The sequence below is a fragment of the Lepisosteus oculatus genome, chromosome 3 (assembly GCF_040954835.1).
Source record: "Lepisosteus oculatus isolate fLepOcu1 chromosome 3, fLepOcu1.hap2, whole genome shotgun sequence".
Lineage (NCBI taxonomy): Eukaryota > Metazoa > Chordata > Actinopteri > Semionotiformes > Lepisosteidae > Lepisosteus > Lepisosteus oculatus.
In genome coordinates, this window is record NC_090698.1 from 70,663,853 (window position 1) to 70,689,542 (window position 25,690).

General features: G+C 39.8%; 2 protein-coding genes across 4 annotated transcripts in view; one reads left to right on the plus strand and one right to left on the minus strand.

Annotated features, from left to right (window-relative positions):
* Positions 1-1,103: 1,103 nt before the first annotated feature.
* tmem167a (transmembrane protein 167A) lies at positions 1,104-20,060 on the minus strand. Its single transcript, XM_015360707.2, has 4 exons — positions 19,955-20,060; positions 9,739-9,848; positions 4,181-4,215; positions 1,104-1,883 (listed from the first exon to the last, which is right to left on the minus strand). Exons 1-4 carry the CDS (start codon positions 19,955-19,957, stop codon positions 1,813-1,815), a joined length of 219 nt encoding a protein of 72 aa, XP_015216193.1. The 5' UTR covers positions 19,958-20,060; the 3' UTR covers positions 1,104-1,812.
* Positions 20,061-20,117: 57 nt separating this feature from the next.
* The window catches only part of xrcc4 (X-ray repair complementing defective repair in Chinese hamster cells 4), a 156,016-nt gene continuing 150,443 nt past the window's right edge, over positions 20,118-25,690 (plus strand). The window contains exons 1-2 of one of the 3 annotated variants that reach the window (XM_069187508.1): positions 20,175-20,211; positions 24,409-24,510. In XM_069187508.1, the coding sequence (XP_069043609.1) occupies positions 24,488-24,510 (23 nt within the window). In that variant the 5' untranslated portion in view covers positions 20,175-20,211; positions 24,409-24,487. Of the gene's footprint in view, positions 20,212-23,481; positions 23,514-24,408; positions 24,511-25,690 lie in introns of those variants that run through there. The other 2 variants (XM_015360694.2, XM_015360684.2) reach the window with 2 other exon arrangements.

Sequence of the window (25,690 nt, forward strand, 5' to 3'; positions counted from 1 at the left end):
AACTTTAACAACCTCACTTTTCTTTTCGAGGCTCATTTGCTAAATTTGTAATGCTTTCAGCAAAAAAAGCTTTTCATATTATAATATCTGCACAAAGACCATTGCCAAGACACTGATGTAAAGTTACAACAAATAATAGTACATAACAGGACTGAAAAGTGCAGGATAAAATTGTCAGCTTCATTTCAATACAAATCTAGTGCTGAACAATATCTTAAACAGTAATGCATGTCTTAAGTAGCGGTTAGACACTTCTCACATTATGATAATGTATGACAAATTATACTTCATGAATACTTTACAGTACTTTCCACAAATTCACCTCAATTCATGCATCACAATGTAAGAGAAGGCATCTGATTGAAGTGCGTATCCTCAGATGATCAAATAAAATGCATTAGGTGAAATTTCAAGACTTTCTCCTTAATAGAGCCAAAGCAAGTGGAACTCCACATGCACATTTTGAGACATGACATTTTATCAAAAGAACGAGCCATTTATGTCATAGTTTGATGTTACAGTAACTGTTGGTTGTACTAGCTTCAGTCTTAGACCAGTCTCACCGTTAAGTAATCAGCTCTTCACCTGCCGGAATTCAAGATTATTTTAATTCGAGATTGGATTAATAATGTGAAAAGGGGCACCAAAATAAAGAATGCCCAATAAGTACCGGTGATGTATTTTTCTTTTAGCAATTTTTATTTTATGTTCATTTTAATTTCAGAATCACATCTTATTATTTTTTCATATACAACACCAACCCATTCTGGAATTGCAATTTGTGCCTTGAGATCTTCGCTCGCAGTGTCGACCCCTGAATCTATATGAGGAAAATGAGGAAGAGACTCCTCAAGCTCCGCCCACCTATCAGCACATTTTCGACAAACTCTGCAGCAATGGAGAGGAGGTACAGTGCCAGGTGGAGCACTCCTATTTGACATCACCTAGTGCCTCCAGACTGCTGTCACTGAGTGAGTGAGGGACCTCACGAACTGATCCATTTTATGACAATATCCGCTACTTAGATGTGAGTCTGCCACTAGAAATGTATTACAACGTTGCTTATATGCAATTAACAATTTGACACCAAATTACAAAACAGGTACACATACCACATTTTTTATTGTAAATGTTTTCCTGCGAGGACAAAAAGTTGGCATCAAGACTAAACTAAACTTAAGGAGAAAAGTGAAAAGAGACAAACATTTGATGTACACTACAGCTCAAAAATATTTTTGTAAAACATGGGGTTTTATTAACTCCTGGTCACGGAAGGCAAAGAAAAACCTAAGATCAATTGTTGGAAGTCAATGACAAATATTCACACCACATTACTGGTATACATCTTTCATGATCTAGATTAAGCACAGCCTTGCTGAGGTATTTAAATAGAACTGCAGCATATTGCTGAAAGGACTTTTTCAACAGGGAAAAAAATATAGAGCTGTACTCATCCAAACATTTTATTGACAATGCAGTGGTCTGGGAGAACTCAAACATATAATTACAGAAATTAAATAAAAACAAATCCAATTGTTCTGTAAAATTAGAGAGGTTCATCAATTAAGAATGCACATAATGTGCCTCACTATGTCCTTGGTCAGATGTTCAACCACAGTGCGTTCCGCAACAACCCCAATTCGGTGTTATTCAAAGCACAGAAAGGACAGCATCAGACGTGTTGCGATGGGGATTCTAAATGCTGATTTTGGTGAAGTCTCCACTGTTCGTCTGCTGCCTGCTGAGTTCTCTTCTTGAATTCCCATCTCCAGCTGCAGTCCCCTCACACCCAATGTCCTGGCCTATACTGGGCTACTGTGCAAACAAAATACTGAAGGCCATAACCACACAGCATAAAGCCACGTACGGGCTTTTCCGTTCACCTGCAAGAGATAACATACAATTATACACATTCATTCAAGCTCATTTTAACTGATCTGCTCTGTGGTTGGGCAGCTGTGTATTGTCTTGGTGGGGCAGATCATCAGTGGTGGATGAAGTAGGCGCTTAAAGTGCTTTGAAATGAAAAGTGCAACCTAAATTCAGTTATAGATCTCCTTATACCGTAGTTTAAAATAACCTAGCAAACCCGTAGAATTTCAGCCATCAATTGTTAATCATAATAATAATAATAGCTTACACTTATATAGCACTTTTCTGGACACTCCACTCAGAGGTCTTTACAGGTAATGGGGACTCCCTTCCACCACCACCAGTGTGCAGCCCCACCTGGATGATGCGACGGCAGCCATAGTGCGCCAGAACGCTCACCACACACCAGCTCTCGGTGGGGAGGAGAGCAGAGGGATGAAGCCAGTCCATAGAGGGGGATTATTAGGAGGCCATGACTGGTAAGGGCCAATGGGAAATTTGGCCAGGACACCGCTACTCTTTTAGAGAAACGCCCTGGGATTTTTAATGACCACAGAGAGTCAGGACCTCGGTTTTACATCTCATCTGAAAAACGGCACCTGTTTATAGTATAGTGTCCTCGTCACTACACTGGGGTATTAGGATCCACATGGACAGCAGGGTGAGCGCCCCCTGCTGGCCCCACTAACACCTCTTCCAGCAGCAGTTGCAGACTGATATGGCTGCTGGCTGAAGTGATATGGCTGCTGGTTAAGACTCGGGAAACCCTGTATAACGTAATCTGCATTAACTAGTAATACAATTTTGTGTTATGCATCTTGCTTTATATTTTTACTTCTGCACAGTTTCTTACACTTCATGCTCACTTACTGACGAGCTTCTTGAAGGGATTCAGAAAGCTGATTAGGGAAACCAATGGACAGACAGGGCAAGTAAATATCTGCACTATAAGATGGTTACTGCCGGGAAAGCGATATACTGCACTTCCCAAGAGCTAGACTGCCTTTCCTCCAACTACGAGAAATTGTCTTTTGAACCTTTTACATGGAAGAGGAAGCCGGCATGACAAACACTTCAAACAATTAACAATCACATAGAAATATATCAAACTGCTGAGGCTGAATCACAATTTAAATATGCCTTCCAATGACAGGCCTGGTAATAACTACAAAACACAAGTCCAGCTGAAAGCACTTAAATGACTGCATTTGGTACCATCTCATCATCGGCAATGATTTACCTAAAAGAACATGGAATCTATGAAGAGAGAGCATCTCTCTAGAGGAACTGTAGTCTTACGTCTGCGTTTTATAATAAACTTTGAAAAACAAAGACCTTTCAGATCAAGTGTCTTTCTCAAGACATTTCCAGGGGTCTCAAAGAAAGCTTGGTGTCAAACAGCTCTGAGCTACCGCCATATCAGTTTCTAAATGACTTTCAGGTTTAATGTTTATAGGACTGCAATTACTTATGAATGAGTTTTTAGGGTGTGTTACCCTGAGAACATTCATCCAAAACAGGCAAAGATATGTTTGTTTTTAAGCAACAGGCTTTTTGTTAGATATAAAAAAAAATCACTTCAGAATCCAGCTAGAATTGTTCCAACACTGAAGTCAGCTCAACTGGGTCCCATCATTCAGGTTTCTTTGTCCAGGTTATGTGCAATTTAAAAAGGCTTCTGCCATTTCAAGCTCTCAAAGAGGGAGAGACGTGATCTTGCGGGGATCTCTGGTTTCTTCGATAGTATATACCGAGCAGAAGAATGACTGAGACAAGAGCTAAAACAAGCCCCAATGTGCGAGTTGGGGGCTTATTTTGGCAGCAGAAGGTGGTGTTGGTGGTGGCGTTGTCTGGATGTTTAGATGGCAACCTTGAAAGAATATGTTTATTCACTCATATTATTAAGCTTTTGAGTTGCTTTAGAATGATAACCAGAAGCACAAGATAATACAAGACCTTCTGAAGCATTCATGCTTAATTGTACAAGATGCAAACATACAGCATTTGCATTTAGAAGGCAACTGGTGTCAAATGTTATGAGCACAAACCATGATGTCAATTAGAAGTTTTATTTCTTAACCATAACTTGTCATTGAGCCAACTAGCTTATCTTGGTCAGAACAAGATTTATATAATCTGCATAATGTGACAGTCATGTAAAATCAGTTACATTTTTACACTTCCTTAACAGTGCATTATCAGAGTCTATATTAATATATCTTTAAGTCTACATTATTAAAGAAACTGACTGGAAAAATGTGATTGTTATGCAAGTCTTTATAATAAAAAAAATGATAAGATATCTTACCTATCCTTGCACATTTCCAGAATATTCCCAGAACTCTGCAAATAACAGCGAGATAAAGACATTTTACTACAAATGTATGTAATACAGCTAACAAATTTAATGGAAATATTAGATTTGTTAGAGGTGCCCACCAATATCCTCAATGCGTATAATTATGGTTAGAAAACATATGCATAAACAGTAGAAAGAAGAGTAAAAGAATACATGGTATTCTTTACCATGCCATAGACCCAGAAAGCAACACCTGCAAATAAATCAGTATCTGCACAGAAATCAGCCCCCTTTTGCTGCACACATCTACATGATCATTTTACTGCATTACCTACAAAACATGCAAGTATACACTGGACAAACTAAAAGATGGTCAAGAATTTTAGTTAATATCATTTTCAGCCACTCTGCACAATGATGATCACACTGCTGAAGACATGGTCATCTATGCATTTCAGCATCACGCCGACAGTGGCTGAGCACATTAACATCTCTTTCCACTCAGCTGAAGGACCCAACCCGAAACAAATGATTTTTTAAAGCTAAGTAAAAAACAAAACAAAATCATTTTCTTTATTTAGCCACTTATCTGTGCGCTGCAGTTCAGCCTGTTCTAAATGAACACACTGTAAACATACAGATATATGTGTCAGGGTCGTTACGACGTATAGTTTGCCGTTATTTCAAAATGATTGTTTTTACAGTTCACGGTTCGCAAGCGAAGGCAATGACGCCGCGGGGGGCTAAGAGTAAATTACTGCCAACTCCATCAGAGGTCACTGCCATTATGATCATAGTTTTCCTGTGCTGTGTGCTTCATTAGGAGCAATACCGATGAATTACTGGCTGAAGGAATGCTTCCTGCCTTGACACTTGATCTTTGTGGGCTCACCCTTTGGGTTGGACTTCCTTAGCACCTCATCGTGCTTCCCACGATTTAAGATAATCTCCGCCCGTGCTTGCCTGCCACCTTCTCCTGTCCTCTCTTAAGACCGAGCCATTCAAGCCTAAGATGCACGGAGGTGGAGAGCAGCACCAAATGACATAAAAATCACCCCCTCCATTACACTTTTTACATGTTCTCAACTGGTTTACTCACAGCTGGGTGATTAGTTCCCTGAAAGTTGTAGTTTCAGTCTTTCAATGAGTTAATTTCTTGAAACTTACATCTAAGAGGATCATTCTGGGTCAATATTTACTATAGAGTGACCATACTTAAGACTGCTTAATATACAGTATATATATATATCAATATTCCTGGAGTAGTGTAACACATAGCATAATTAATTTCCTTAAGAAGTTTCAACAAACACTTTGGGGGATAAAGTTGCTATGTGTCAGGGTAGCCCACATCTCTTTAATGGCTAAGGTACATAATGCCTTCAGAGCAATAATTATGTTTCGAAAATATCCCATAATTAATTTAACCTTTGCATTTCAAAAGCCATGTTAGTGAAGAGCAGTGTGCCAGTACTGTAAGGAAATAAAGATGGCCGTACGAAGAACCATTTCCATACCAGAAGAAAACATTCATTGCACGAAACCCTTAGTCACAATTTTAGATAATAAGCATAGAATGATTTCTGCAATTTAAACCTTTATGAAGACAAGTTTTCAGTAAAAAGAAAACACGTATAAGCAATGAGAGATGAACAAACTGAAGTCGGCTTGTGCAGAACAGCTCACAGAATCAAAAAGAAATGCAATGAAGACAAGTTGCCAGTCCTTTGCAGAGTGTTTAAAACGTTCAACGAAAAACTCCGTTAAAACGTGTCGGGTTGCCAAAAAACACCTTCAAACAGAAGTGTTTTCACATTGTGAAATAGAGCTGAAATTGAGATATAATGAAGAGGTTAGATGAGGTACTGCCGAAGAAACGACCCCCTGGTGTCCTGGGGGATAAGGCAAGGGCACCAGTGAAACGTACTTGTGTTGTGAGAGCAAGAGGTCCGTATATCAGTGAGATACTCCAGACCGATGTGGAGCACTCGGCATAAACCTCCCTTTATTTCCTGCGTGAACAACGGAGCAGCTGTAGCAGCTGATAGTGTAGGACTTCAGCAGTCCTGGACACTGAAAATACCTCATTGATTACCAGCACTTAACTGCCTACATCTGATAAACACAGGAGCTTTGTTTGGACACAATAAAACACAATTGCTGTTTGAATGAGCTTGTACTAAATGCCAGGAAAGGCACAGTGACGAAAGCTGGAGCCAATCACTTTCTTCTGCAGCATCGGGTTACTTTCTGAGCTACTGAAAAAGCGGAAAGTCTAGAAATTAACTAATTTAAAGGTAAAATGAGCCCGCTTATAAGTACCAGCTTCAGACTGAAAAGAGTCTGCTAAAATAGTCAACATAGTCGGTACTGTAAAACACGGTCCGAGATTAAGGCATATTTCCCATCTTCCCCAGTTGTACTTGTTTGAACTACAGTGCAGGAACGCATGTCTTAGACTCAGATGGATTATAAAATTAAAACTTTTGATCTCACTTTCCCCTTCAGGACCATATTCCTGTACAGCTCAAAGCACCTTCTCAGCAAGAAAGGAGAGAAGGCACAGTCAGATTATAAATAATATTGCACTGCAATTCTAATAACCTGTTCTAAACAATCATAAAAAAGAGGGTTAGACAAAATAGATAAAAACCAACTCAGATAATATATAAATCTTGAGCACAGATAAAGCATGGCATTTCAGCAGTTCCGAAACTTTCAAACAACGTAATTTACATTCATGGATTTTGGGGAATACACTGAAATGAGGGAAAAGCTATTTTTAGCGCAACAAACTATGACTTCTTATTATTTAATTGTAAGTATTAGCTGCACTGAGACCGTGAAATTAAATATTTTTTAGCACTGGCAGAAGGATGTCAATGCTGGAAAATGACAGATACTTTAAAAAAATCTTAAAAATATGCAGAAAACTGAGGATTACTAAGGCACACAAATGTCCTAATCAATTTCAAGGCTGCACTGTTTCCACGTCATCTCATAAAAACTCAGCTCCATCCTGTACCTACAGTACCAGTAAGAATCTTCAGACTCCACAGACAATGTTTCCGCAATTTTTTTAACTTAATTTCATCATCATTCTAATCAGAATTAAAAGGCTGTAAAAATGTATGAGCAGAAGTGTTAAATAAGGAAACTAAATTGGGAACATTCTCTAAAATATGGGAAAATCTAAGAAACCATATTAAACTGCTTTACTTAATGACAAATCAAGAACAAAGAGCCCAAACGGGTGAGTAAAGGGACTCAAGTGGAGCCAGTGTGAAGGAGAATGTGCCTTCTTGCATTTTATTTTGGGTATGACCAGCTGGCTGCGCTGCCCAATATAAATGAGGAAGACAATGATCAAGGAGCACAATTTTCCAATCTAATTAGCAGACTGTACGAACAAAACTAACAAATGAAGGCAAAACAATGTTATCATCTACTGCCAACAAGTTGGTTCAGTAACAACAATCAACCTTCAAACAGCAGGCCCGTCTGTTTCCTGAAAGGCATTTACAGCCCCTAATAGGAAGCAAGAACACGAGCAGGCTGAAAGAGACATATTATGGCCTTCTTTTATGTCCTGGAGTGGGCACTCTGAGCAATTCTGTACTCCTGCTCAGGGACGAGAACAACAGCATTAGTATCGGTGCTCAGCCCTGGAAGATGCGACAAGAAACAGATGGTTCTCGATGCTGTCCACAGATGGGAAACGGTTCAAGTAGCCATGACGGAGTGGACAGCGATGGAACAGTGCTCTGAAGAGGACGCAATCTCAATGGCTATGCAAGTCTGGCGCTGCTGGAGAAACAGACGAAGTGGACCGGGTGGTGCACATTGCAACCTACCCCAAAATATACAGATATAAAGATATAGTTAACCCAGCGGACTTGCTCGGAATGAACAGTGAAAAACCGAACCTGGGGACACAAGTTGAAATTAAGTGTAGGTCTCAGGACTACAATCCAGAGAAGATGATGAAATGCGACATTTGGATGGTGTGTTGGAAGAAGCACACAGATGTTTTTCTATGTATGTCCTGGTCTGATCTATGGTTTGCTGTTACAAAACCAAGATGTGTGGAGATGTATGGAGAAACTAACCTCCACTAACACAGAGAGAGCCTTTATTAACCTTCAAAGCTAATAAGAAGCTTGTCTCTGACTAGCAAAGAGAAAAACTACATTCTTGTGCTAAGTTGTTACTCAAGGTTAGTCATCTTAAAACTCTGATGTTAAAGAATGTTAAACTGAAAAGATTTTACCAGCAAAGCAAATTATAGTAATAAGATGAAGATTTATGTTTTCTAATGCTTTTTATTTTAACATAAGAAATTAATTAATTATGTTTTTTTTTAATCTGTGATGAATTCCATCCACCCATTACTGGACAGCCCCTTATCCAGGTGAGGGCTCTGGCTCATAGAAACAATCTACCATGATGGAGGTCAACAGGCCAGTGCAGTGCAGTGGTTAGTACTGGTTGCGGGCTCAAGTCGTGAGGTGCCCACGCTACCTTGAAAGATGGTGTAAGGCAGAAATGTAAATTCTCTGGAGTTATGCTCTAATCAGCATTGGCTATAACATGAGAAAACGGTTTGCTTTCAGTAAAGGTCTTACTAAAAAGAAGACAACACAGGTTACTTCAGGCAAAGCTGTAATGCTGACTAACACATCCTATAGTGTGTCATAATTCACTTTGTCTCAGCAGTGGAAGCCGGTGGGAACTGCATTGCAAGACCCTGCAAAAACAGCCAGAACGTTAAAGCTATTGATTATGGGATATGACAAGGGATGTGATTTAGTTATTTAAACTACACACCTTTGAGAAGGAATGTCTAGTTGCAAAGACAGAATAATAATCCCTGAAAACATAATAAAACCCTTTTCCTACTTTTCTGCCCTCCGTTTACATGCGAATATCTCTCTACCGTACAAAGTTACCAAAAACGTCTTATAGAAGGAAATGAAAATTTCTTAAATATATACTATTAAACTGCTAAAAAAAATAAAACACTTCAAGCACCATCAATAAAAACTTTTGTCAAAACATCCAGTAGTGTCTTTTACTATTATAACAATTTTGTTATTACTACAGCTTAAGTTAAGTGAGAGGGAACCAAGCTTGTCGTCTAGCAATCTGTAATAAAAACTGATTAAAATGACGCAAGGTAAATGATACAGGAACAGCCAATATACAGTGCTCCTTCCATCCATCACCAATAAGCCATTTATTCCTGGCAAGGGTCATGCTAACTTCGAGTCCCAGCTCTAGGAATTATTCTGTTAAATTTACCAATCAAATCTAACTGGTGTTGGCCAACGCCTACATTGGCAGGCGATCCTCTTCATTAAACTAATTTGCTCCTCTCTACACATCCATAAAGCTAAAAGGCTACAAAAATGAATATATTTTTAAATGGAAAGTGAAATCACTCTTTTTTTCTTTACTGAACACATACAGTACATATACAATTTAATCAACGTTATTTTAAATATAATCACAGCATTTCTTACAAACCTTTTCAACACGGAACATATGGGGCTAAGGCATGTACATACCCAGTCTTGTTTTTATCCAGAATGCTTGGGGCCAGGGATCTGATGTAAGCACAGGTACAGATGAGAAGCAAGATGACTGTCAGCAGGCTCTGGAAGTTGAATATGGCAGACTGAAAGAAGAAAAGATACAGGTAAGCCATGGCCAATCTCAAAGGCTAATTCCCTGCATGTGTTTATAGTGCAGAGGCCCATTAATGCCAAGGTGCTGCGTGTGTCACTAATGCAAAAGCATTAAAGCATTCCGCTGATGCAGAAACACCTTGCATGGCACTAACACCATGTCGATCAATGCAAAGACGCTGCACATATAATTTTCTTATGCAGTGCTGCATGTTGCTGTTCTTATTTTTTTCCTGCATTTAAAAAGAAATATAAAAAAGGAATTAGATTAAATAAACTGGGCAACACTTATTACATTTTTTTTTTACTGTGGGGTTACCCATTAACACACAGAGTATCAGGGCACCAGTATTGTCCTTTACAGTAAGTGTCTGGCTGAAGGGGTGTAGAGGACAAAAAAAAATAAAATTAAACTACCTTCTCACTGAAACATTTGCAGCAAACAGGAATATTTCACCAACAATATGATCAGCGGAAAAGATGAACCGTGTCTGGCTGGGCTCAGCCTAAATAAGAAATGTCCTTTGAGCTCTGAGGAAGACAGGCGGCTGGGCAGGGAAGGGAGCCGCAGTGCTCTGGTTTATTTTCATTTCCTATGAGCGGTGAGCTGACTTTTGTTTCAGTGGGAAAACGGAATGTTTTTGCGAGCTACAGAATACCCTTTTAAAAACAGTCCAGTTTAATAAAAGCACCCGGCAGGTTCTCCAGAGCTGCTCATAGCCAGGGCTCTGTTCCGCTGGTGCCGCAGGGAAAGCGCGGCCCTTGTGTTTTAAGAGCCTGCTGTACAGCGGCCGCGGATATAATGCGGATTTCGGTCAGAGGGGCCCACGCCGCGGACCCCCTCTCTCGGCTCCCTTCAGTCCGCGACGCCCTCGGAGCCCCAGTGGGAACAGATGTGCCACAGCGTTCGTTAAAGACTTCCAGGTGATGAATGGTGCTCAACTGGCTGATATGAGCCGTCATCTGCTCTCCGTCTCCAGAGGCTCGTTACGCAGATCTGCTACCCTTTTTTTCTGCCATCGCTATTAGTCTTGCCAATAAGCTGTTGTTGCAGCTGATGATACACGTTACGGTTCAGCTGCAGTTACCTATAGCTTTGCGAGTCCCATACATGACGGGTAATTTAGAAGAAATACTACACGAAAGGTAACAGATTCCAACGTTTAGCCATTTCGTACATGCGTTTTCTAAGAACTCTCCCCTCAAGGACCTCTTGATCTTTTTGGATTTAAATAATCTGTAACACTGTAGCTCCTATTGTGAACGCTTCCTTGGAAGCAATATTTATTCAAATCTGCATGTCCTTTGAAGCAGGACTGTAATATAGTTAACCTGTCAATCAAATAAAAGTCGATTAGAAAGGCAGCAGAACTTGCAGAATATCTGGTGTGCAAAAACACAAATTTCCTCTGTCTGCCTGATGTCCTGACATGAAAGTGGACATTTCAGACTCCTCAGAGAGTCAAATGTGTAGTTCTACTATTCTTTCAGACATCCCACGCAAATAAAAAAAAATATATTTCATGTACCACACAAAGTGTTATTTATAAGATATCACCTTAGAGACTTCACTCTCCCCTAACCTGATTGTAATAATGGACACCTCTTTCAAAAATAAAAACGTAACATTTAAAAAGAGTATGCTCTGACCAAACAACGCAATCAAAAAATACAATTTTAAACTCACCCCAAACTGAGCCAGTCTCCTTCTTCAACTTATTTGAATGCGATCTTATATAGCACACTGTCTATCAATTTGGACACTAACACATCAATGTCTTTTTGAGCATGGGTGATTACCGAAGAATTACAGTGCTGCCAAAGCAATAACAATTTACAATTACAATAACAATTTACAACGTCTGGAACAAGAACAGTATTGGAGAGGTTCACTCTCTGTCCCTCAGTATTGATTGTCCCTCAGTCTGCCCCCCATAAGATTGATAGTTGTTTTGATTCTGGTAGGAGTGGGAATTCTGGGATTTGATATGTAATTTAGGGAATATTGTCTTTTCCTGGAGCATGTCTTGCAGTGTAGCAGATTGTGTGTCCTTGTCTGTTTCTCTCTCCTGGCAGTGGGAGCACAGCCTGCCCTCTCTTGACAGCCAGGGCTGCCTGTGTCACCCAGTGTCTATGTCCAGACTGTGGTCACTGAGCCTGCCTTCTCTGGACATGCAGGTCTGCCTGTGTCACCCAGTGTCTATGTCCAGACTGTGGCCACTGAGCCTGCCTTCTCTGGACATGCAGGTCTGCCTGTGTCACCCAGTGTCTATGTCCAGACTGTGGCCACTGAGCCTGCCTTCTCTGGACAGCTAGGTCTGCCTGTGTTGCCCAGTGTCTATGTCCAGACTGTGGTCACCGAGCCTGCCTTCTCTGGACAGCCAGGTCACCACATTATAGAAAGATATTGCTGCTCTAGCTGCTCTTCTCTGGGCGGATTCTAGATAGATTTCAGGGATTAAGGAAATGTTCATCACAGAAAGGCTGAAGGAACTTAACATTTTTTAGTTTTGAACAGAGGGGACCTGATTCAAGTATTCAAAATCCTGAAAGGCACTGATAACGTCAACCCAGTGGACTGCTTCAGAATGAACAATGAAACATAAATCAGAGGACACAGGGGCAAAATTCGTAGAAGTTCAATTAAAACCGAGAATGAGAAGCTCTTCTCTACCAAAAGTGTATTGGGACTGTGTAATAAGCTTCCCAGCCGTACCCTAGATTCTTTGAAGAAGCAGTTGGATGTGATCCTTGGATCAATTAACTACTACCAAACGGGACAGACGAACAGAATGGCTTCCTCTTGTCTGTATCTGTTCTAATGTTCTTTTGAAAACACTAAAGCAGGCGGCAGATACTTTCCTTTAGTTTTGGTCTGTGCAGGGTGAAAAGGTGATCATATGAGTGGGGTTTGGAAAAAAGCAATCCGACTTTCACTCAGAACTCTATGCTGGCCTTCCTTATCAAGCATTCTGGCATCGATAATACTGCGGAACACCTTGCACAGGTTAGTTTTCACACAGATGCCCTGGGAGTTACTAAGATCAAACCTGTCTCTCCACTTTTATAAACGAGCATAATTAGTCCTTATTTCTAGACCGCAGGGAAACTCCTGGCTCTCAGCACTAGGCTGAAGGGTTTAAAAAGGGCTTGTGGCAGCTTAGAGTTGCTGTGTCTCAGCTGTGTTTCAGTGATTCCATCTTTGAATACAAGGCCTTCTGTGGACTGAGGGCATGGAAGTGGTTCAGTAGCCCCTGATATTTGATTAGTGGAGTCTAGTTTTGGTTGCGTTCAATAGGCAATTACTGGATTTTGAGTTCTTCCATAGGTGTTATTTTTATCTAATGCTTCTACATTTGTAACTTGAGGTAAAGATCTGTATAATGTTATTTCCAGATTGTTCCGTCTTGGATAGCCAATTCTCTGGGTTTTCATTTAATCACTCGGGTAACCCTGGAACTCATAACTGGACATTACAACTAAGACTATAAAACTCATACTATACTACAACTCTCTGAGGCACTTACCTTTGTTAACTATTCAAAATTCCCGTCCATTAAACTATAAAATAACTGTCCCATGAGCAATCTGCATCATTTTCCTGTTATACTCCATGATTAGACAATCTTTCAATACCTCATCTGTCAGGCAGCTTCAAAAGTTCTGTGACAAAAGTCTTGGTTCTCCAAATACAACCTAATTTTGAACTCTCTCTGTAATGCCTCAATCTCCCTGTATTGCTTTAGGTATCATTACAAAATCCAATGCTTCTTAGCAACAAGCTTTATATCATTTGGTATAAACAGTTCAATTCACTGTAGAAAAGTACTTTCTTTTCCTGCCCTCTGACCTCTTTTCTAACTCCTTCTCAAATTTCTTCCCTCTCCTCTTTCCTTGACCTTATCTTCATCATCCTATAGTCTTTGTCCTCACCTTAATTTCTAGGTTTCTGTCTTTCTTTTCTGTTCCACATACTATTTCCTTTCCTCTACAGCACAGGATCCTGCTGGAAACCTGTATTCTGACTAAGCTGGCTCCTAAGGTGCAGTCATATTTGTAAATTTATTTTATCTATGACTGTAGATTTATTTTCACTTGTATATAAATAAAAAGGGCACCTTTGTGTTGCATATTCTCTTGATTCTCAAGATTGCAGACATAACTAGTTATTCAATTTCATCATCGATATGGAGTGAATGTGTAACTCAAAGATTAATGAATTATTAGTTAACACTGAATGTGACATTATAGGGAAAAGCACAACAAAGCAGGAAGCAGCCGTAATTAGCATTTGTGACTGGTGCATCAGGGTGTTCTGTAAACCTTCAAGCACACACTGCAGACTTAAAGTGTGGTCTTGAGTCCCACAAGCAAGCTACACTTTCTATTCCATGTGTATTCTATTCTGCTGCACTGCTAATTTCATATATTCAAGAAAAAAATACACAGTGTTGTTGTACTATAGTAATAATGGATGCTGTAATGGCACTGAAACATGACTGAAGAGTGAAACATTAGAAAAGCCCACCCTGTTAACATGTTTCAAATCAGCGGTTTGTGGTAGCTCTCAGCACTGTACGCAGGCAGGAAACACTTCAGTTTAAGCCTTGAACTTGAGATCTGTTACTACCTTTACAGGCAATGCCTTTTCTGAAATGTCTTGTTAGTTTTTTAACCATCATCATGTATTTTCAGTTTCTCAGACATCTCATTTTCTAGGGGCTTTGAGCTAAACCTCTGTTCCACTACTGCTGGAAAGAACAGTGACCACTTGCTTGTGTGGAGCCACTCAAATAATTCACACAGAATGTTTTATATTTACTGCAGGCTGTTGAGTTTCTCAATATTTTCCCAGGCTGCACATTTTACATCCACACCACAGCACAGAGAAACCATGACAATTTAACTCTTCCTGATGACTAAAAACACGACTGGGATGAGCCTAGATTCAAGGAGATGTCTGTTAAACACTACTCCTGCTTCAACCTCATTTTTGGAGAAAAAAAATCCTTAAGTTCACACTTTACGCAACATACTGTACTTAAGATGTCTTGGGGACTGGCCATTAGGAGCAAGGTCAAAAGATACAGGCGGCCACAGGCAAGGTAACAGTTCTTTACAATTCTTGCTTCTCATTTTCCAGATGTTGTGCTTTATGTCCTGTTGTTTTTTTCTTTGCTAATAACAGGCTAATTCTAGATCCCTGCTGTCGAGCTGCCTGTCATGGGCTCACAGTGACCGGCCCGTGGGCAGGTGGATGAAAGTGACGCAGGCATCACAGACACTGGAGAGTTAAACACTGTTATTTGGCGTTCAAACTAAACACGTTATCAGAAGCCAAATTAGAGGCAAGGAAACAAAGGTGGAATGAAAATATTAATGCAATGAAAGTCCATTATAAGTAGAGTACATGAGAGACTGAGTAGGGAAGATGGGGGATCTGATTCAAGTCTTGTGATTTCATAGGACAGTACACAGCACTCAGGTCATTTAAAATTAGCCAGCTGGATACTGCTGAGTACAGCAGTTGCCAATTATTTCATAATTAAATCTTTTTACACAGCCGCACGAACACAACAGCACGAACTGCTGTTAACATCTCCTTCCAATATAACCTTGCAAGGTGATATCGATACCATAATATAACGTATTAAAAGTGCATGTTTGGAAGAATTAAACCACGGACAAAATCATTGCGACTTCTGGTTGACTGAAACGAAACTAACAAAATTTAAAAATACAGCGTATGGGGCTTAAATGAAAACCTTCCAAAAAATTAAAACCAGCATGTTTTTGTGAGACTTCAACCCCAGACTCCTATCTACAGTGCTGAGAAAAGGTTTGTGAGCCCCTTAGGATTTTTACATATTTGATTTCTAATATGTTATTAGATCTTCATCTAAGTTCTAATAATAGGTATAATTAACCTGATTAAATAAAATGCCACATGATACTCTTTCAACATTTCTCATCAAATGATGCAACATTCAATATCCATGTGTGACAAAGTATGTAAACCTTCAGACTGGTGGCACCTCCTTAAGCTGCAACGAACAAACGCAACTAAACATTTCCTGGAACCGTGGATCAGTCTCCCACATTGGTTTTGAGGAATTTCAGTCCATTCCTCCTCACAGATCTCCTTTAACTGTTGTGACGTCTTAGGGTTGTCTTGCACGGACAGCTCTCTCCCTGTCCTGCCACAACATTTCTATGGGGTTTAGGTCTTTATGACTTTGACTAGACCACTGTAAAACTGGGTTGGAATTTCTTCTTCTGCAGCCATTCTTTTGAGGATCTGCTTGGATATATAGGATTGTTGTCTTGCTGCAAGATCCACTTTTGGCACAGATGGATGGCCGCCATTCTCCTCTGGAATCCTCCGATACAAAGCAGAATTCCTGGTTGTCTCACTGATGTCCCGCTGTCCAAATCCTAAGTCAGCAAAGCCATCCCTAACCCTCCATGCCTCATGGTTCAGATGAGGTTCCTCTACTCAAAATAAATGTTTGGTTGAGGACAAAGAACTCTACCTTTGACTGCTCTGGCTAGAGAATATTGTTCCAAAAGCTTTGTGGATCATCTGTGTGCTCTTTGTGAAAAATATCCTTCTTTTTTAAGCTGTGGTTTTCTGCTTGCTATCCTTCCATGAACACAGTTGTTCAGTTGTTTCAGTTGATAGCCGGGTCATAAGCAGTCACATCAGCAGTCTGTCTGACATGGATTGGTAGAACCTCAAGTCCTTAGAAACGGTTTTGCAACCCTTTCCAGATTGATGAGCACCAATAACTTTTTCCAAAATTTATATACTGTAGGTTGGGGCTTCCAAACTTGGCTCCCATGACCTTCTTAATTATTTAAACAACTGATTCTAATTATTCCCTTAATTGAGCTAATGAGACTGGTGGTTCCTTACTTGTCCACATCCTCATACCTTAATTACTAATTGCTGAATTTAAACATCATTTTGTTTCAAGAGATATGAATTGGCTACTAGTTTTGATTCACGAAGGCTATCATGGCAAAACTATAAAGCTGCCATATTTATCTTTGGGGTGCACAGACTTTATCTCTGCACTACAGTATATCACACATCCTCCTCTGAGCAACTGAGTCTAATTACCCTCTTCTACAGCTCTGTCATTGAGAGTGTTTTCACCTTTTCCATCACTGTGAGGTTTGGCAAGCCTTCTGCCCAGGACAAAAAGCAGCTAGAAAGAGTAATGTATTTCACCTCCAAAACTGTAGGATACCACCTTCTCTCTGAGGACTCACTCTCTGGACTGAAACGCAAAGCTCTAAAGATCCTCATCGACCCTTCTTACCCTGCCCCAGCCTCAGTTTACTCTCCTCCCCTCTGGTAAGCGGCTCAGGTCTTCAGGTCTATCAAGACAAGGGCTACCAGGTTCTGTAACAGCACCTGTCCAGAGGCTGTGAGATACATAAACTCTGCACTTTAATTTTGAAATTTTTGAACAGCTCACTGGTATTCTATGAGACCCCACTGTTAATTATTTTACTGGTGTGTGTTTAGGATGGTTTGTGAACGTGTGGAGTGGATGCTGTCTGTTATCGGCTTTATGTTGCATAATTGTTTTCTATGTCTTTACTTCTATGATCTCTCCGAACCAAATGCCATGCAACTGGTTGTCATGGCAATAAAGTATTAATATTGATATATGAAATGGTAGTTCATTGCACTACTTTAACAGATTCAACAATATATCAGTGACTGTCAGGCCAGCACAAAACTTCAAAACCTGTCATAAGCAATTTATGTGTAGTCTTGATGCGAGTTCACGGTCATTTTCATTATGAAAACCAAAATCCCTCGCTCACAAATCACATTCAGAAGCATGAAAAGTGTGTAACGATTTTCGATCATGCACTCTTAATTAAGGCACCGTACATCATATATCAGAAACCCAAATGAGAAACGTGCACTTCAAAACCCACTTTACTCTGTTAAAGTTCTGCGGTGACTGAAATTTTAGCTTCCAGAAATTTTCATAGTCAGCGTCTGCAGCTTTCGGCTTCTAGCAATTTCCTCTTTTCTCACAACAAAACTAAATCCTCAGCCACTGCTTGAGACAGGACTGTCAGATTGTTGGCAAGAGCGCTAATATTTTAGCTGTGCCTCGTTGTTTTGTAGATGATAGAAATTTCCCTTTAAGTGAGCACTCACGTGCACCACAATGAAATTCAAATGGTGAAACCCAGGCAGTTTTTCGATTTTCCTCTGCTTAATTTGTCTGTATCTGACAATTAGGTTTCAATATCTCTTCTGTGATAAGAGATTACATTAAGAGACAAGCATTCTTTGAATTTAAGCGCTTGAGCAGTCAAATTGATCAACTCGAACCATGGCTTATAGCAGCATCTTCATCATTACACTCACTAACACTGAGAGGTTCCACAAACAGCCCAACTAGTAGAGGAGCTGATGGGAATTTTAGAACATAAGTTGGCTGAGATAGCTCTCTCGCTTCCAATTCCTTTTTTTTTTAAAGGCAACAGTAAGAGTAGTGCTGATTAAGTCTGTAAAAATATTTTTAATATTTACTAGAACGCTTTTATACTCTAGAACTACTCAAGTCTGTACCTCACAAACGTTCCAGTTGTTGCGTCCTTCAGCTCTTTAAGTGCTACAGAAATCCCCCCTCCAGGGGTACCCAAATAACTGGCATGAAAGTCAAAGTTGTCAATTAATTTTCAGAGGCCAGGAATGGAGATTCAGAGTGTTTTGGGGTTCCTTGCACGCAATAAAGGACGGCTTGCTCTGAATGGCAACTGTACCCTCCAACCCCATCAGACACAGTTGACACTGTGACAGTTGGTCGTAGTGCATGTCTCACTCTACTCTTCTATGCTGAAAGATTAGAGTCTATATAAAAACATACCAATTAAAGAATGTTTTAAAGATTCATGTTAATATTTAAAAAAATCTGAAACTAATATTATTAAACTCCTACTTCACAGCAAAGATTTTCCTGGGGAGAGCAAAGAGTTTTAAAGTGATGCCTATAATGTTTCTGCAGCACATATAGTATCAGACATCACCATTTCTTCTGGTATGGTAAGCCTTGTCAGATACGAAACACCCCAAAATGACCAATTTAAATGACTGTACCTCAAACACTATGTGAAATACCGTGAACGTCTGTCCAAAGCTCTTTCTGTGCTGAATAATAGGAGCATCTGGGATGCTCAAAATAACCCTGAATTCTCACTGAATGACCCACTTATGAAAAAGGTATTTGTATCCAGACCATTTTCAACCTTCTTGCAACAGAAGCGTGGGAAAGAATTAAAAAAAGCAAACAGGATGACATGACATGCATAGTTAAATTTTTAGAATATGAATTGGTAGAATTTAAATCAAGGATTATTTTAAATGTGCACAATTAACACAATCCTGTGGATTGCGGTACCTTGCTCAGGTTAGACCCTCCATCTGATCACATTGTTCGGTAGGATGTAACCACCGCGAAAACATACATGAACATGAATGTATGCACATACTTTTCGCTAATTTAGGTTATAAACGATGGTTTAATTAAACCAAAACAAAGTTGACAGTTAAGATTTTAACATGTTAAGTTTCATGTTACTACTCTTACAGGATTCGAGGGGGGCACTGAAATTTTTTATAGCAGCTTTTTTTTTTTCTTGAAATCCCACTTTTTTGAGCGCGACATTTACATCGACAAGCTCTTTCAGGTGAACAACTTACAGCCCACCGGACGTCCAATGGCTGTCTGGGCAGTAAGGGACGTACACGATAGAACACGCCTCTTCAACATCAGTCATAATCTTATGCTTTTTAACTTAGCACGTTTCTTTGAAAAAATGCAAAGCACATGCAAAAGCGCAGAACCTTAATGCAGTTTTCTCTATGAGAACAGTAAAGGTGCAGGGAGGGAAAAAAAGTAAAGTCTTCGGAAACCCGACACTAAACGCACAGCGCTAAATTCTGATTCCACTTCTTAAGGATATATGGATGATAAATTTGGAAAACAAGTATTTAAATAGCTATCTATGCGCGTATTTTTAAAATACATATCGTTTTAAAGGTGGCAAACAGTGAATCTCTTACCATAATGACACTCCGCTCACAGCCACATCACACTTCCTCTGGGCCCCTGGAAATGACGTCACCGGCAAGGAGGTGCGGAAAGCCCCGATTGGCTCTTCAAATCGGCGCCGAGCCAGTGAGTCCGAGAATGACGACGGCGCCCCGGTGGCCATGTTTAATGACGCGTCTGCTTTAACTCGCTGTCATTGGTCCGTTGCTGCTTTGACTGACTGACCCGTCCACGCGCTGGGTACACGGAAGAGATCACACAGTTAGAGGTAGGATGCGTGTTGTGGTCCGAAGGTTCAAATTGTGGTCCAAGCAGGACAACAGAGACAGTCTGTCGTACACTATGACAGCTGCACTTTCAGAGGAGCTGAGTGATTCCAGGGGAAGTCGAAGATGTGTTTCCTACTTTAAAGCCACTGGCACGGTTCAGTACCCTTCCTTCCCTCGCCTAAGCAGGTTTCAAACTGTCGCCAAAACACTGTGACAGTAAGGGACTGTGTGATGCAGCTGAGTTAGAAAAACTATGCTATAATTGTGAACATGATACTGACACCTACATTACATGAAACTGGACAGTACGAGTGTACCGAAGACGTGTTTTATTATCAGTTTTGATTCATGCAGAATCGACAGTGATGATGTAAGGGCTATAGTATACTGTATGTTTGACATAGCCTTATTTTGTCAAGCTGCCGTCACTGCATTCCCTCGTGTGTGAAAACACTGTTTTGAGAAGGACTCGGACACATTCTAATCGAGAGTCTTTGGTTTATTTTGTATTATTTTTCATTTTGTTATTCCTTATTAACTAAATCCTTATTCATATGATTGCATTCTATAATTCTGAAACAGAATACAAAAATATCGTCGTTCATTGTTAAGAACCACTGTGTTTTACCATAACCTTTGGGATCGATACAGAATATAAGTTTAATTTCCCTTAACTGAAAGAAAAATACGCAGCTGCTCATTGTTACGTCCTGTATCACAGTGTGACCTCAGTGGCTGATTTTCTTGAGTTATGGTGATGTCGATCATTTTTAACCTTTCAGATACAAACTGACAGTACACTCTCTTTCTCTGCTGTAGGTCTCTATCCCTTTGAACATTTGTTCAAAGTCACTTGATTGCATCGCTGCCAAGTCATGAATGATCAATTACTTAAAGTGGTGCCAAACGTATTTAACCAGTATGCAAAATCTATTGTGTGCTTTCATTTTCTGAATAGCTTCCTCGTAACTTAATTCTAATATTTGTAATAATAGTTACAGGATAGAAGTATTTTGCAGTTTACCTACTCTCTTAGGAACAATTTAGAGAGTAATTGCTGCAGACTTGGAGAGAATGTGCAGGGTGCAGAGTTCTTTGTCTTTTTTGTGATTATTATGTTCCACAGAGGATGAAATCCGTGATCTTGAATTGAATTAATGGAGCTTGACGAAGGAGGGGATTGTTTCATTTTTTCATATTTCACACGAAAGCAGCGCTCAAAGTTCATTTCATATTCATATGCATTCATATTCATATTCACAAATATACCATATTTGTGCACCAATTATAATTGTGCAAGTGTCGACATGTTCATCTTCTGTGCTCTGAGAAATCTACAGCAGTGTCTAGTGAATCAATATTAAAGACAAGAAAAAAAATAAATGATCATAAATTGAAAGCAACATTCAGCTGGGTACCTCTATCTCTATGGCATGATACAGGATCATTTTGGATGATTTTCTTCTCTACTGTTCCAAAATGATCTTTCATTGTCAGTCTATCTTTTTCTTTAGCATGTGTTGAGTAAATAAATGAGATTGAAATGCATCTTTAGTTTGTTCTTTAGTAAGGCAGTCTGCTTCTTAGCCGGTTTTGTACTCAGTACTCACTTTACTGTTAGGAATGGGAGCAACAGTGAAACTATATGACTTAACAATGCACACTAATGATAGTCACCTTTGAGGATGTGTTTTTCTTGGACATTTTCTGGCCCATGCTCCTGCTGTGGTTTTACATATAATTTGGGAATGTATCCCTGTTCCATCATCATAAGAGCATGAGACAGATTACAAAAAGTGCAAAGCAATAATTTTGGAGTGCAAATACAGTACTCAAATGCTATCATCTGTCCACTTCTGTAACATAAAGTTTGCCATTGTCTTAAACAAATGCTTGCTGCCAGCATGCAATGAGAATGACAAGCAACACAGTGTTACATATTTTTAAAGGTTCAATCATATGGCTAATACATCACATTTGCTGCATTCTGTAATTCTGTTCACAATTGGACACCAGGTTTCAAACCACTGTATCTTTTTAGGCACTGAATCTTGAATTATAGGAACTGTCTTCTACCTAGTGCATCTTATTTCCTGCCAGGCTGTGATTGATTTTGGAAGATGATTTCTTACATTCTCCCCATTTTCCTTGTTCAGGATTTAATTCTGATTTAAAGCACATTCGGTTTCTTAATGAGACAGTCATCTTCCAGTGACTGGAAGGCAGGTCTTTTCTGTCAGGATGATATGTCAGTCATCAGTTTATCAAAGTAAGGCCAAAGGTGTTTAATTCTTCACAAAATTCCAAAGAATCTATAATGGAAATTTAGCTGAAAAATACAGAAAAAAATGTTAGATTTCTGTAAGAGTTTTCATCAGCCTAGTTACCCAACAACAAAAAAGAGATGAGCAGCAATCCTTGTAGAACTCTGCCCTACCCAAGGACGGAATAAATAAATTTGACAAAAAATGTTTCAGAACACTTTTGAAATGTTTCTTTTTAATTGTTTTTACTCAGAGATCACCTCAGTTATTCCCCTGTGAGGTTTCACAGAAAATCTATAAAAGCCTTTTTGATTTGGGGCATTGAGGGATTGAGAGCTCTTGGAATTATGTCACTGGAACATAATACAAACAATCCTACATCTGCACCCCAGGCCTGACCAGGGCTTTTGAGTCAAACCGGCTTCCCCTGGGGATATTGCAGAGATTGTACTGAAATTATAAGAGGCTCAGTCTTTGCTGTATGTGGCTCACTTGTATCCTAAATAAGATTGATAGCTCCTGTGCATTACTGATGGTAGCAGGCCAAGTGACATTGTTATGATTTAAGAGGCAAAATAATGAATTAGATAGTGTTAAAATGAAGCCATGTATGAGCCAATTGATTGGGAAAGCGATGGACTGCTTTGTTCATGTGTGTACAAAGGGATCTTAGAGGACACCCATTTCAACACAGTAGCTGGACAGGAAGAGAGGGTGTTAGTCTTTCCAAGTGCAGTCAGCTGTATCAGTCTTGCCAAAGAAATGCCAGTAAAATCTTAGGTTTGTGTGCTGAATGGGAAAACAGCTTGGGCATGATCTGATGGTTTGACTTGAGAAGATGAGCTAGGGAAACACTGAGCTCTGATGCCTTGTAAGCATCGTTTAATCATGGTTGATACTAGCTTACCAGTCATGTTGTTGTTTTTTTTTCATAATTACTTCACAGCAAAGATAATGAAGGGTTTTTAGTGGCATTACGAAGACAGCTGTATTAGCAGTGGGAGTAGTGCATGTCCATTTATGCTTCAAGACATTGTGTAAGTAAACATTTAAAATGTCTTCATTTAGGCTAATTTATCTGTGGTCTATAACAATGGATTTCAGGGATGACAATGAGGCACCGTCTTTGTAATTTGGTGACCATTCATATGTAGTGATTCACAAGGAACCTATTACCCAGGATAATTGTATTATTTACATTTGTATTTCAGATTGCTTATAATGCTCCTCTTTTACCATGCTGTAATCGAGAGCGTTATTACATATGGTATAACAGTGTGGTTTGATAGGTATCAGTCCAGTTACGATAAAAAAAATCACGTCTTGTCCAAACAGCAGTGAAAGTTATGGGACTGAAAAATGGTATCAGACCCTTTTCATAGTCTTAATTCTGAATATCAACTTCTTCCTTTTGAAAAAATGTTTTAGGGTTCCCAAATGTAGATCAAATAGATACAAATATTCATTTGTTCCCTTATCTATTAAAACTGTTAATACTAATACTGTAAATGTCATGTCATTTACCAACCCGTACAGTGTCGGTTTATACCATACAGTGTCACGAGAAGCCGGAGCCTACCCGGCCAGCAACGAGCACAAGGCAGGGTACACCCTGGACAGGGCGCCAGTCCATCAGGGCCAGTGCAAGTCAGTCATACATGGGGACAATTTGGAGGCCACGGTAGAGGCCGAGGGGGGAAATTTGGTCCGGACACCGGGATAACTCCCTACTCTTCTCGAGAAATGGCGGGGGATCTTTAATGACCACAGCGAGTCAGGACCTCGGTTTAACGTCTCATCCGAAAGACGGCGCCCACTACAGTATAGTGTCCCCGCCACTATACTGGGGACTTAGGACCCACACAGACTGCAAATACCACTAAGACCTCTTCCAGCAGCAACCTTAGTTTTTCCTTCCTTTCTCCCCTCCAGGTACTCACCCCTGTGAGCTTCAGTGGGCTGCCAGTTGAGAGCTGCAGGGTGATATGGATGGTGCATACAAATACTGTAAATGATAAGGGTAAATGCAGTTGGGTCAGTATAAACTATTTATGCAGTAACACAATATATATGTGTAATTTGTCATGACTTTTTTGATTTTTTGTAATCAGTTACGCATGTGCAGTGGATGTGATGTATTCAGATTGCACAGAAACATTGTATGTCGATAAAACTTTTCCCCTAGGGGGTCAATTAATTTTTTCTTTCTGTATCTTATCTTAAATTTGTCAAAACAAATATTTTTTGTTAGGTTCTCATTTTCTGTTTTATTCTTGGGAAGATTCCAGGAAGATTTGTTGGGCTCCGGTGCAGTATGTTTGCAAAGTCAATGCCAAGACGCTTTCTGTTGCTGACACTCTGGCTGGGGAGGCCAAGTGAAAAACAGTACAGATGTTGCTGTGTTTAATTTTGTAAAGTAGTGTTTGTAGAGTGTGGTCATTGATTGCACAGTTGCTGTGCAGCTGGGCCACATGGCTCTGTAGTGTGTTCATACAGACATCACATACCATATCACTGAATTTTGTCCACTTGCATTTGGTTTTTGTGAAACTCAGGATCCCAGGAGAGAATAAAAGTCCCTCCGCACAGCAGCTTGACCCACTTTATGTTAAATGACAGGGTCTTGTGCAAAGAGTCTTGTTGAATTTGAAAAATCAGTAATATAAGAACAAAAGAAAGGTTGCAAATGAGAGTAGGACTTTCGATACATCTAGCTCATTTGGTATTTAGCAATGAATTGATCCAAGGATGTCATCAAACCATTTCCTGAGAGAAGTCATGGTTTAGGCCTCAGCAATATGGCTGGATAACCTGTCCCATCCTCCCAAAGCCTCTTGTGTAAACGAGGGCCTCCGATTCTCAGTTTTAAATGCATTTCCACATAATTTCCACTTGTGTCCTTTGGTTCACGGTTCACTGTTGATACTAAAGAAGTACTCTGGGTTGATGTCACTGCCTTTCAGGATTTTGAATACTTGGATCATGTCCTCGTGTAGTCTTCTCTGGTCAAGACTGATAAAGGTTTAGTTCCAGCAGGCTGTACTTGAAGGACATTGAAGGGTTTATAAACTAAGGGACTCAAAGTAGTGTTACCCTAACATATGATGTTTCTTATAGGGCTGCAGCAACAAAGCAAATTGCCTTAGATTTAATGAAATGTTAATTTGTCTGTGCAGAAAGCCCAAATCCATTAAGTTCTTTAAACCAATTAGAT